This window comes from Anneissia japonica, unplaced genomic scaffold (assembly GCF_011630105.1).
Source record: "Anneissia japonica isolate Jap-2015-1 unplaced genomic scaffold, ASM1163010v1 scaffold288077_len231462_cov166, whole genome shotgun sequence".
Classification (NCBI taxonomy): Eukaryota; Metazoa; Echinodermata; class Crinoidea; order Comatulida; family Comatulidae; genus Anneissia; species Anneissia japonica.
Genome location: NW_022693316.1, coordinates 17030 through 30656, shown reverse-complemented (window position 1 = coordinate 30656; position 13627 = coordinate 17030). Strand labels below are relative to the sequence as shown.

Sequence of the window (13627 nt, the reverse complement as noted above, 5' to 3'; positions counted from 1 at the left end):
TATACAGTGTTTAAATAAGGACATGATGGAACATCGTAGGCTACCCTGTAGCTTTTCAACGAATAAAGTCCTATAAAAGTCATTGTGTAATAAAATGCCTCCGACGGGATTCGAACCTGCGACCTCTCTCTGACAAGGCGAGCGTCATAACCACTACCACTTCATGGTTGAACAGGTCCAAATACCCGTCGGGAACATTGTATTACACAATGCTATGCCTCAAGAGATTCACAGATTAATCTCACTGATAAACAATTCTACTATATTTGGTTGGTGCATATAACTTCTATTTAGAGACATAATTTCATTATTTTCTTTCCAGAAATATTATTAAACGTTAACTAGCACCTCATAACGACTTTTGAATGATAAAAATCGGTTCGGTATAACACATTTTACCGAGTACGAAATTTAAGTTAGTGGAACATACTGCTGTTACATCTTCTAATTTTACCCCGCCGTTGTATTTAGGTATACGCTACAGGAGCCAACAACTGTGACAGCAGAGTACCGCATGAGTGATTCACCCCACATCTTTATATGTCTGAGTTAACGCATGAATGGTTTCATGGACCTTCTCAGGACTTTTTTCCTAACCCACATCTTTATGATCTACTTTTCCGCTGGAGAGAGATCTCTGAAGAGAGAAGCCCTGGCAGCTAGCAATCAATCAATCAATCATTTAACCAATCATCCATCAATTTATAAGGTGTATTTTACAATTTGACCTCTATAAGCGCCGATAACAAAGTAGACCAGAGGAAAACCAGCCAACAATTTAACAATTAACACATCCGATTTTTTTTGGCCAAATAATGATATGCTAACAAAATTCATCTTTTTTATTCAGCGATTTAGATGTTGTAAGCGATGCAGGTAGCAGTCATGATTCGTGGACCTGAAACCTAGACTTAAAACAAGTGTCAACTAAAATAAACTCATGTGGCAGTTGTTCATGATGAATAAGACATGACATAAGAAGTTCAATTACTATATTAATGTCTGTTGTAAGGTATAATTACAAAGAACACCTTGTTTTATAAGAGCCAGAATAGTCTGTAAAGACATCGAAGAAAGACGTTGATTATCACAAGATACCGCTACTGGTTAATTTGGTTGGAATTTTATACTTCTATGGTTAGATCTGTTCTTGTAGTTGACGACTTCCCCTATGTACTTCCTTATACTGTTTATATTTATATTTAAAAATAATTATATGTACACCAGTCAACCAATTATACAATCAATCAATATATCAATCAATCAATCAATATATCAAACAGTCAAGAAATATCACCGCACCCATGTAGGATTAACTAGAAAACACCTATCAGTGGACTATTTGAATTTGTATGACCAACATCAACTATGTGGCCTATCCTTTATAATAAATTTATATCTAACATAGTTATATTATATAAGCTAGTCAATCAATCAATCAGTAAATAAATCAGTTGTCAGTCAAGAAATATCACCGCACCATTATATAGCATAACTAGAAAATACCTATCAATGGACAATTTGTATTTGTAGTGACCAGTTTCCACTATGTACAGTACTTCCTTATGCTGTTTATCTTTAACATAAATATATTATATACATCAATCATTCAATAAATCAAACAGTTGTCAGTGAAGAAATATCACCACACCATATGGAATTCATTATAAAACACCTATCAGTGGACAATTTGACACAATTAATTATAAAGGAATAAAACAGCTCTTGTCCATAATAGATAACATGGTGTTTTAGATGTTAAAACGCTCCTAATAATTTTGGAAAATTCAGCAGTTGATGTAGTAACCGACTTCCAGTATGCTCACCCTATAAGGATTGATGCCTACTGATTATGTTTAAAATCAATCAAAACATAAAATGAATTAAATTTGAAAATTCATGGTGAGAAAGAAGATAGATTTTAGTGAATTTTCAGTAAATGCGGATGATACATGGTTATGCTCAATATGGTGCCATTTAGAGATGGTTTAAATTCGGTTGTATTATTTTCTTTGATATTCTTATTTCCTCAATGAGAAAACTATTAGTATTATCTATTAAGAAATGATTAAGAACATTATAAAATATATACGATAGAACAATTATAATGGATAGCGCCTTATATCCAAAGAAGTGTTATTGAACATATTGAATGTACACATTGGTAAAATCATTTGTTATAAGCGCATTTTCCAGTGGATACAAGTGCTATGAAAGTATATGAATTTATAGGCCTATTAATAATTGATTATATTACTTTGATTTGCATTCTTAATTTTAATTTGTTAAATATGTGTTCTTATTTTTAGAATAATGTTTCGAAATAATTTCAAATTCAGCTTTAATACAGTTATTCGATCTTTACAAAAAGCATAATGGAGATAAAAATACTTATGTGAATTGAAGTAATAAATTTTCTTTCTTGGTAGTCATTTAAGTTAAAAGAAATGATTATTATTTCAGGAGTTTACTTTCTATTTGAGGGATTCAGTCCGGGGGAGGGGTTGGGGGCGAAGATTTCCTCGTCGGGAAAAACGGTTTTCCCCCACGATAGCATATCTGGCTGGACTCAGAGCAGCCCAGAACCCTCAAAGATTGTCCACAGGGGTCCACAGACAAAGCCCCCGAAGAATTTGTCAAGTAGGGGGACTTTAGGCGGCTTATTTAATCGATTTTAGAGTCTTATACTTAGTAAACTTTATGTAGATTTTATATTCGCCCTGACAAATCGTTGTTTTCTCTCTCCGAGAAAAGGCCTCAGTATCTCACCCCACCTCCCCCCCCCCACCCCACAAATATTGCCGTGAGATCGCGGGCTTCCAGACTAATGCGTGTTGGTCCGATTCGGGTGAAGAATGTACTACGCTACGTACAGAATCTTTGTAACACTGATAGTATTTGCAAAAACAAAATTGCACCGACTACCAATGTTATCTACATATAAAACATCAATGCAACCGAGCATTTTTGTCGTGGGTGTGAGATCAGAAACAATTGTGCTCCCGATATTAATCATATAAACATTTACTTCAGCGATACATGATATTTGATTTATTGAAACAGATGAATTTTTAAAATCGTTATTGAAAATAATTATATTGTTATGTTGCTATTGAACTACAGCATCCATTCTTCTGAGCCTATTAACCAACTCAATATACAGAGTTGCCAGGTTATTAATTTGCTTCAATGCGTGGTAAGTCACTCAATGTTTTTGTATATTTTTCCCACGATATTATGTGTTTTAGGCGTACATTAATTTGTCCATGATGTCCATATCGATATAATATTTCGTTTTTTATTAGAACATTAAAATTCTTGAAAAATTAAACAACCAAATTCTATCGGCACTCCCGGTATTGGTTCCGTCCCAAAGAACCTTTCTTTTGGAGGGCAAAAACAAACGGTGTTTTTCGTGGGCCTTGGCTCTACTGCCACAAAGAATTGTTCTTTTTTGTCAGTAGAAACAGGCCCTTAGACACCCATAGATAGTTTTGGCAGAAAACTCAAAATTTTCCATTTAAATAAAGACTACTTTTTAAAATATAAATAGTGATTTTAGTGAAGATGTGTAGGCCTATACATGCTCAATATTGAATACCGATTGTATTAGGACATTATTCAAAACTTAATGTATTATATGGTTTTTGCAGGACCCAACTAAACTAGAAAAAATAAAGAATACATTAACATTTCATTTATTTTTTATTTGTTCAGTATAAAAACAACAAAAATGTTGATAAGCTACAAGTAAAAACAATTAAAAAAAAATTAAAATACGATTATAGATAATAACAAATCAATAAAAAGTCATATAATTTAATTATGATATGAATACACATCAAAATAAAACACTGCATAAGATGATGTTTTGTGTATACAGTGCTTTATTGAATAGGTCTATATTGATAGTTTTAGTAGGACGATACACGGTAAACCAATTCAGACACATTATTTTCAATATTTCATATTATTTCAATTAATAATGTCTCAGGTAAAGAAGGATAATACAATTATAATTAATTTTGTTTGTGACTTTATTAATGAAATTTAAATTTAAAAAGTCCTCCTTGGAAAAATAACTTTTAATTTGTAATTTAATTAGACCTGAAGTCTAATCATATATTTTACTGGCAAAACTACATGTGATGCCGAACATAAGATTATTCATGATTTTCATTGGATATTGTTTAAATTTGGATACGCGCATATTATGTTCAACTTCATCATCGACAATTCAATTGTTTTATTATCGACAATTCACTCGTTCAATCAACATTCACTTATTTCATCATCGACGATTCACTTGTTTTATCATGGACGATTCAATTGTTTTATCATCACCGATTCACTAGCTTCATCATCGACGATTTACACAGAATTAGTTGGATGGCACTCTTACCTCGTTTCCCAATTCTTTATTGAATGAACATTGTTCTTCGTAATTTGTATTTTGACTTTGAAATGGATATTTGTTTGATGGGATACTACGGTAACTTTGTTGTGTTTGTTCTGATTTGCTGCAATTTACATACAAAATTGGATGTAATACCTAACATTAGATTTTCATTGGCTATTGTTTATTTAAATCTGAATATGCGCATAATATGAACATTGTGTTCATTTTGATTGGGTTATATAAAACAATCATTATAAAAATACTTAAGTATATTTTCCTATTGTGTAAGTATTATATTTACACAAATAAAAAAAATAATAGAATTAATTTATATAGCAAAAGCCTAAGATTATCTCAACTATGTTGCTCTGTGCTCTTGAATCAAGATACTATTTCTAATATTTACAATGCTCCTTGATCTTAACGAAAACTGGTATGTCGCCCTCTCTTGTTAGACTGAAATTACTTTGGATCCATCATGGGTTCAATTCCAACACAAAAGCAGCATGCACTCGCTCGCCACACAGGCAACCACATGCAACATGGCAAGTAGAAAAGTGCGAATATTTATCGGCCAAGTAATTGGAACAAAAATGAAGAAAACCGCAAAAGTTGCAGTTCAACGATTAGTTCTTGATAACTATATATTACAGGTATGTGAAATTTGTATAATTTATGCCAGGCTTTCACGGTATCATATGAATGTTCTTGTTAGGGCAGGTCTAGCTAGGCTAGGCCTAGTCGTACTATCTCTAGCCTAGCCTGAATGACAGATCTGGGATGACCACCAGGCGACGAGCACCATGGGCCTGATCGGATAATTATTTGCCTAACCAAGGCCTAGTATAGGCATACCTTACTAACTAGACCAACCTATGCTACGCAAAGTTGTTAAGGCGTAGTCATAGAAGCACTACTTACTAAGCATTCCATTGGTTAATATATTATATTTTTGATAATGATAGTACACTGTACAGTAGTATATTTATTATTAATTAGGCCTAATAGATACTAATAATAATAATACATTAAGTTTATTTTTTTCGTATAATAATAATAAGATAGGCCTATCTAGGTAATGGTAAAAAACAGTAGAGCTGAAAATATGGTTTACAAACTTTCTTAGCTCGGCTAAATCAATACTAGTTATTAAAAAGAAAAGGAGTGTAGGCTAGGCTACTACTGTACTAATACTACAGGTACTACTACCGAAACATACCAGTATACTACTAGCCTAGCTAGGCCTATTATTACAATCCATCAAGTTTTATTATATTTTTTTTTTAAATATTTATTTTCAGTACTTTCCAGAAAAAATGACAGCTTTTGCTCATGACCCACATGAAGAGGCTAATGAAGGTGATATCGTGCTTATCGAAGAACTGCCTGTCAAGCGATCCAAATTTGTAAAATACCGTCTGGATAAAGTTATACATAGACTCGGTAATGTGGTCGATCCATTTAGTGGAAGAAAATGTGATTCATATTCATACTGGAACGATAAACCAGGTCATGAAAATTCATTACATGATGCTGTAGAATATGAACCAGGTCATCAAAATTCATCACATCATGCTGTAGAATCCAAGCAAGAGGTATCCGATGGAACACCTGTCTGAATTGTCTTACTGTACTCAAAAATGTATTTTAAAGTTCTATTAATCAATAGAGACTGTAGATATTGTTCTGACAACCTTGCACAAATCTGAGGTGCTGATTGAAGGAGCTGGCTTGACCCTAATCTTACATTTCAGTCTTGCTATCTTAATCCACTATTATGGCATGTTGGAGGAATATCCATAATGTTCAAATATATTCCACTGCTAAAATACACTAATGAATACAACTTGATGATATTGATATTTATAGCATTGGAAAGAAATACTGTAATAATTCGGACACTGCTTTAGATTACTGACTAAACAAGACAGTAATGTATTAAGATGTCATGCTTGCTTTGCACCTGTTACAGAATGTGTTTTCTACTCTGTAAAAGACATTTACTGTGTACCAGTTGGCTAAATTAATAGGGAAATGGGTCAGAAAATCCTGCCCAAATTACAGAAGTCTCCAGTTCTTTTTTTGCCTAAATATCTGGTAATATGCATGGTTATACTATACAGTATTTTAATTGAAGAATTAAACAATTTAGGATTGATGGAATGTAAGAAAATTATGGAAATACTGTGGGTCTCCCAAATAAAGACCATTTTTGTGACTGGGATCTCCATGGTCTTCATCAGTTTTGGTCTCTAATTAGAATAATAAAGATAAAAGACATGTTTATACAGTACAGTAATATGGGACCACAGAAAAGTGCTTTTTTTTTATTGGAGGTGGTTTGGAGGGGTCTTTTATTAGAGGGAGGCCTGTAGTACTGTGGGAAAATGCACAAAAAAAGTAGTTTATATGTTGAGTTTGGAAGAATAACGTAAATCCTCGAATAAGTGCTAATTATTTTTTGCTAAGCGCCGCTCTCGAACACCTTTATTTACGATATTTAGAGACTATGATGGCCTACCGAACTACTGGAATACAGTAGGCGAGATAGGTAACATGGAAAAGGCACGCCAATGTTTTTAATAAGCGCCGCTCTCGAATTAGCGCTTGGGTAAGGATTTACGGTAAGCCACAGATGCTTTCACAAGACATCCCGACCACTATTACATAGCTAACCAGGGATTTTTTTTTGGGTGATGGTGGGTGTAGCTTGCTACAGTACCCTATTCACTCCCCCAGATCCACCACAGGATTGAAGTCTTGTGAGAGCAATATTTACTATAGAGCAGGAAAAAAACTGGAGAAGCATTCTACGATGCATTCTTCCGGATCCTGGCTTTAACAGTATGGGAAGAACCTTCTTTCCCTTGGTAGGAATCAAGATTCTACATTACTAAACAACATTGAACAAAGAAATACATTCATGTTAAAGAAAACAATGTTATTTTATTACAAGAAGTATTTGATTTTTACAATATAAACACTTTATAATACAATAATGAGCTAAATAATAAAAGATTGTCAAAACCTGATTGTACATTTTATCTTGACTCTATTTTCTTGGGAGCCAATGTTTTGTGATCATTTCATTTCCATGGTTCTGCCAATACAGTAAAACATTTAATTTCAAATATCAAAATGTACATTATTACTATATATATATAACACATACATCTAAAATATTCCGTCTATGAAAATAATGGACATATTTATAAAGGTACTGTATATAAATTGGTATACAAACGAAATGACTTGTTATAACAAAAGGGTCTCCTGTACAAAAAGAGGCAGATCCCTCTTGATGTTGGTCAAAAATGCAATATGCCTTTATTGTATATGAAAATACATTCTGAAGATGTAGTTATGTTCCTATTCCCCTTTTGATACTTCAAAACTACCCTCTAATGTACTTGACAATACAATATGTAATCAAATTTGAATCAACATTATTTTATACTGTAATACAACTTCATTTTGGTAATTTACTAATTTGAATGAAAGACCACTAATTATTAACAATCCAAAGAGTTTGCCACATTGTAAATTGTTAAAACAGCAATGAGAACCTGATAATCCTATTTCCACTAGGTACAATATGTGCTGTTTAATCATTTCTTGTCATATAAAATTTGTAACTTGCATTTTCATAATTTAAAAAAGTTGACTGATTCACAATACTTTACTGTAGGTCAAGAGGTCATCAATAGCAGCAGCCATTTTGTCTTCATCTTCACTACGATCCTCGTCGCTTAAGCCAGGGCTTGAGCTGCTATCCTCTTTCTCCACCTTCTTAAAACGCTCTTCCTCATCAGATTCGATTTGAGGCCGTTTCCTTTTCCATCCATGAGGCTCCTCTGGATCCAGACTGTCTTCACTTGACGATGAGGGCGCTACAGTTACACTTCCAAGTGAATTGTCGCCACTGCAGTTGTCTGATTGACTTTCATCGCTGCTCTCGTTAAATATATCATCCACTTCCATGTCCATACACTTTAAATCTTCAGTAGAGAAGCTATATAATGGATTGTAGTCACTGTTTAGTCTAGTAAGCCTCCCTGCTGGAGGCTTGTTGGGCACATCTGACAACCTCTCTGCTTCTGCTTTCTTGGCAAGTTCTTGATCCTGGTCAGAATCCGTGAAAGCTGATGCTGGTGTGCTGCTTCGACTTCTATTGGATGATCTTCCCGATTTCCTCGTCGAGTGCAGAAGAAACAGACGCTCGTCAACATGCTCCCATCTCTCTTGACAGCACCACAACCAATCAACCGATACAATCTTTACGTTCTTCATACGACGAGCTTGACGTACCTTCTCTGTACCAGATTTTGCAGCAACTAAATGTGTCGTTGCATTTGCTGGTCCAGATTTATCTTTAAAACGACTAATCAGCGATACTGAAATATTTGCACCAAACTCCTTAGCTACTCTCCAAGCACGACTTTTCTCTGGGGGCATATCAATTGGAAACACCCCACTAAACACTATATTAACACCAGCTAGTATTGACTTACGAATTGATGGTACAATTGCTTTCAAATCTGGTACAGGACACGTTTTTTCTTTCAAGGATTTGCTTTTGTAGTGATCATAAACCTCATAGAACTTTTGATGAACTTGTATCAAATTTTCTTTGAGGTATAGCAAATAATCATCTCCATCATAATTACCTCCTTCCTCATTGTCAACTTTTGCATCTTTTTCTTCAACTTTTTTAACTACCAAATCTTCACCATGTACCTTTTCTTTAGCATCCTCATCTCCCTTATCAGGACTTGTTTTCTCATCTACTGGTTTCTTGGACTTATTCTCCATGTCTTCTGCTTTATCTTTGCTTTCACTAGTACAATTACTTTTTTCTAATTTCTTAACCTGATCCAAATTTCCATTTTCAAGTTCAGTCTCTGTACTCTCCAGCAGTGATTCAGAAGTCTTGCTTCCATTAGTATTTGATGTCTGACCAGTAGTGTCAATTGATTCCTCAGGGGATCCTTTTCCTGTTTCTTTATTTACAGTAGATGAGCTGGCAATCTGTTTGAAAGAGTCGTCAACCTTTGCTTCCTTTTGGTAGAGTGGGGGTGTGTTTATGTCCCCCGTTCCACTGAAGTAGCAGTATGGTTTAACGTGTATCAGATTCGGGGCATTGCTCCAAACATCTTCTCGATCATCAATGATGCATACCATTGAATCACCACAGGGAAAAATTGATCTGGAAGAAAAACAAATCAACAAATTTATCTTACAAACAGTGTGTCGATGGAATGAAAATAATTATACTGTTTAAAATAAAAGCCTTAATTAATTTTGTTAATGGAAAATAACTGTGAATACAAGAAAAATAATGCAAATATTTAAAATGATCTTTTGAAAAATTTAATCAACTGGTAATAATGATTGATTTTAATAAAATATGGTAAACAAAAATGTTAACCAAGCACATTTACATTCTATTTTAAAGCTCCTTACAGTAGTACAAAAAAACTCCCCAAATATCTTTGCTGTAGTAATATACATAGGAATAACAATGATAAAAGAATACTATCAATAGTAATAATAACAATAAAGGAAATAATAATTTTCTATGTGGTGCACAAGATTCATAATGTGTCACTGATGGAAAAAAAAACAAACTGTACCCTAAGTTGGCTGTTTTCAGATTGCGATCAAAGCATTCGTCTCTTGATAGTATACGATGCGAGAAATACTTTTGATGTGGGTCCAGGAATGAAGCAATTGTATGAGCATACAACCTCGCTCCCATCGTGAATATATGTAGCTCATAATATTTAGAAATCTCCTCAAGAAACTTTTGACAGCCAGGCCGAATGCGAGTATGGTACCAAGGCGACTGCGGCCCGGAGTTCCAGAGTTGAAAATGATGTACATTCTGAAAAACAGTTTACAATATTTATAACTTCATCATACTACATAATTCCCATTAAGTGTATTACTGTATGTTTATTTAACTTTATATATAAATCTTCCCATCCAACATCAAGTAAAAAACTTGCCGTTTACAGGAGGGAACACTGATAATCAACAAATGTAGAGAAATGCAGAATAAAAAAAATAATGATGATAATAAAAAGAAATCAAAACAAACAACAAATAAATATTAAAAAAACAAAACAAATAATGGATAAACAAAACAAATAAATAAATATATAAAATATTTTCTTATATTTTTATGAAACATAGAGAAATTATTAAAAATATCAATATCCCAATTTAAGAAATACGAAAAGTAGGATTGTTTTCAAGTTAACTACTGGGATCTGGTGATAAAAATGACTCAACAAATAATACTGTAGTTAGTAGCAATTTTCTCACCTTCAGCGTTGCAGGGACTGCGTCCATTGTAGTGTGTATCAAGGTCTGATCCAAGTCCACAACTAGAACCAGTTTATGATGTTTAAGCAGGCGTTCTTCATCAGCCTTCGCCAGACTTACTGCCTCCTACAAATTCAATAATATCCTGAAAGTGTAAATACCTACCCTTCTACCAGATAATCAGAGACAAAACAAACAATAATTCTGAAATTCTGAATTTTGCATTTTCACTGACCTCTAGATAAAGCTTTGGTAATTACTTAGGGCCTAGGCCTTTTTGAGAAGTTTGTAATCACTTGAAACGAAATCCTATTATTGTACAGTATCGCGAAAACGTACTACCACGATCTAGAGTGCGTCCTTCAAAAGATAATAAAAGGTGTTTGGCTGCGTATCTATGACCATGTTTCAAATGCAATTTTGTTCGAGTTCATAACTCTATTCGATTTGTAATAGGGCACCACCTACCTCATGGTGGTAGTACCCATCATGCACTTCCGGATTTACTCACTCTTTATAAGGTTAACTGCCAGACAACAACATAGTGTCTATGCCCCTGAGGAGGCATTTGACGTAAAACAAGGTTTGGGATCAAATGCAGTTTTTCTGAAGCTTATTTACCTCTTTGCTGACTTGAAGCTCTGGAATGCTATGCACCATGGCAACAGATGCAGAGCTGCACTGACTTCTTTCACCAGGTTGTCCCTGAGCTCTGTATAAAAAAAAAAATCCCAAACAAAACAATAAAATCGCTTTATGTTACAAATATATGTGATATGCCCATATTTGGGTGTAATATGACGTTACATCACATAAAATTGTAGACTGAGCTTATAAATGTTGTTGTTGTTGTTGCAGTACCAGACATTATTTAATCAAACTCAATGAAAAAAATGCAAACTGCAAATTAAAAGTTAGTTTTTGTGACGTTCTGCCATTAAAATCTGGACAAACGTTGCAAATAAAAAAATAAATAAGATTGCTTACTTTCTAAGATCAGCACCACACTCAGCACACATATCTTTCATCACTGTTGGATGCAGACATCCTTGAACAGCAAACAATGGTGTGCTACATTATTATAAAAAGAAAAAAAATATTATAATATTTTGGGAAAACAGAGATGGACTTTCTCAGAACAATTATGTAATTATTATTATTTATTTACATATTAAGCTTCATCAAATCACTGCTCACACGGAGAGTAAAAGTAACAGAGTAACAAGACAGAAAAAGCAGCGAAAAAGAAGGTATGAACAGGCGTCAAGCACATCTATCAGTTCAGTAAATCTCCGCTTGCACACAACAAACAACATGGAGATGTGGAAATTGCACGTTATAAGATATAAAATACTACATAAAAAGTAGCTTATAAATAAAAGAGAAATAAATTGAACATTATAATATATATTTTTTATATTATTACAAGATAGAAAATTATTGAATTATTATTTATTTAATTAAACGAATACATATAAGTTACTAAATTAATAATTATTTGTTTAAAATACAAACAATACATGACATCAAAATTGCACAAAATTAACAAAATCAAACAAAAAATGCACATAGTTTAATATAACACTAAAAATACAAGAAACTGCATGAATACCATTAGAAATAAAAAATAAAAAAAAAACACAATTGAAAATACCAAAATAGGAAATAAATAAGAACAGAACTTAACATTATCAAGTTAGATAATTATACATATACCCTGTATATTATAAAAAAGGTAATATTAAATTAATTATTTGTATGCCCTACTGTACAATATATAAATACGACATCAAAATATATAAATACGCAATAAATTAAAACACTGAACATACATACTGTAACTAACTAGGCCTATGTAGTATACTCATTTTGAACAGCAGACTACAATCTTATTTATGTAAATTGGTTGATTTAATTTCTGGCTGGGAATGAATTTTATACAATACCAAAAACAAATACTGTAGGCCTAATAATATTAATACTAAATAAGCCTAGAGTATTATAAATAAATTAATCACAAAACGTGTTCAACATCAAGTTTCAGTTTATATTTTGCCTGATATTTTCTGTGTTTAGGGCCTATCTATAGATAGCTATTCTCTCTGAAGGCTTCTTTCTACCTACTACAGAGTAGAGGCTAGCCTAGGAGGAGCTAGAGTAGGCTACCTAGGCCTAAGTTAAGAGCCTAGGCTAGGCTGATCCTGCATATATTTTCTACTTTTTTTGCAAACAAGTTGGTTTGGTTAGTCCTCGGGCAAGGTAAAATCTATATTTATAGTTCTCATTTTGAACTTCGTAGGTATTCTCAATACAATACTTGTATAGTAAACTCTGGGCCTACACCCTCGTGGGTAAACGAGTAGATTTAGGCCTAGTGTTTGTTTTGTTGTTGCAAGTATTTAAATGGATTGACACTGATCGGTAGCTGAAGCTCGCGGCTGACTGACCTGGGCTCGATGGTGTCGCCCTCCAAAACAAGTAGCTCTTTGACGGTTCCAACCATTTCAGATCGTATTTTTTCTGTTGTTTTAGAATATCCATCGTCTGAATTAGCATCGATCACTTTATAGAATCCAAGAGTAGACCCTTTTGATACTCTGGCTCCTATTTTAACTTTCAACTTGACAATTTTGCTCTGTTGACTGCCGCAAAACCGAATGATGTTTTCAGAAGCCGCCATTTTGAGAAAATTAATTCAAAAAATATTATATATTTTTCCAATTTTTAGATAACATAATATAATAATTCAAATAATTAAAATACTTTTAAATATTATATTTTGATGTACAGTATATTTAATTGTTGTATAGAGTTTATTATTAGATAAAATATAATTTAATAAATTTGTGTAACACTGACATGCAATTTCTATTTTCACAGCAGAGGATGATCGTTGTTTGT

General features: G+C 33.3%; 3 protein-coding genes across 3 annotated transcripts in view; 2 read left to right on the top strand and 1 right to left on the bottom strand.

Annotated features, from left to right (window-relative positions):
• Positions 1-2419, top strand: part of LOC117100688 (sphingomyelin phosphodiesterase 5-like) — an 8981-nt gene extending 6562 nt beyond the window's left edge. The window contains exon 8 of the mRNA XM_033240471.1: positions 851-2419. Within this exon, the coding sequence (XP_033096362.1) occupies positions 851-902 (52 nt within the window). The 3' untranslated portion in view covers positions 903-2419. The remainder of the gene's footprint in view (positions 1-850) is intronic.
• A 2489-nt stretch (positions 2420-4908) lies between these two features.
• Positions 4909-6663, top strand: LOC117100686 (28S ribosomal protein S17, mitochondrial-like). Its single transcript, XM_033240470.1, has 2 exons — positions 4909-5052; positions 5701-6663. Exons 1-2 carry the CDS (start codon positions 4942-4944, stop codon positions 6016-6018), a joined length of 429 nt encoding a protein of 142 aa, XP_033096361.1. The 5' UTR covers positions 4909-4941; the 3' UTR covers positions 6019-6663.
• Positions 6664-7325: 662 nt separating this feature from the next.
• Positions 7326-13428, bottom strand: LOC117100685 (RNA polymerase II subunit A C-terminal domain phosphatase-like). Its single transcript, XM_033240469.1, has 6 exons — positions 13174-13428; positions 11714-11797; positions 11348-11438; positions 10727-10852; positions 10033-10283; positions 7326-9605 (listed from the first exon to the last, which is right to left on the bottom strand). Exons 1-6 carry the CDS (start codon positions 13404-13406, stop codon positions 8069-8071), a joined length of 2322 nt encoding a protein of 773 aa, XP_033096360.1. The 5' UTR covers positions 13407-13428; the 3' UTR covers positions 7326-8068.
• Between the last annotated feature and the right edge of the window lie 199 nt (positions 13429-13627).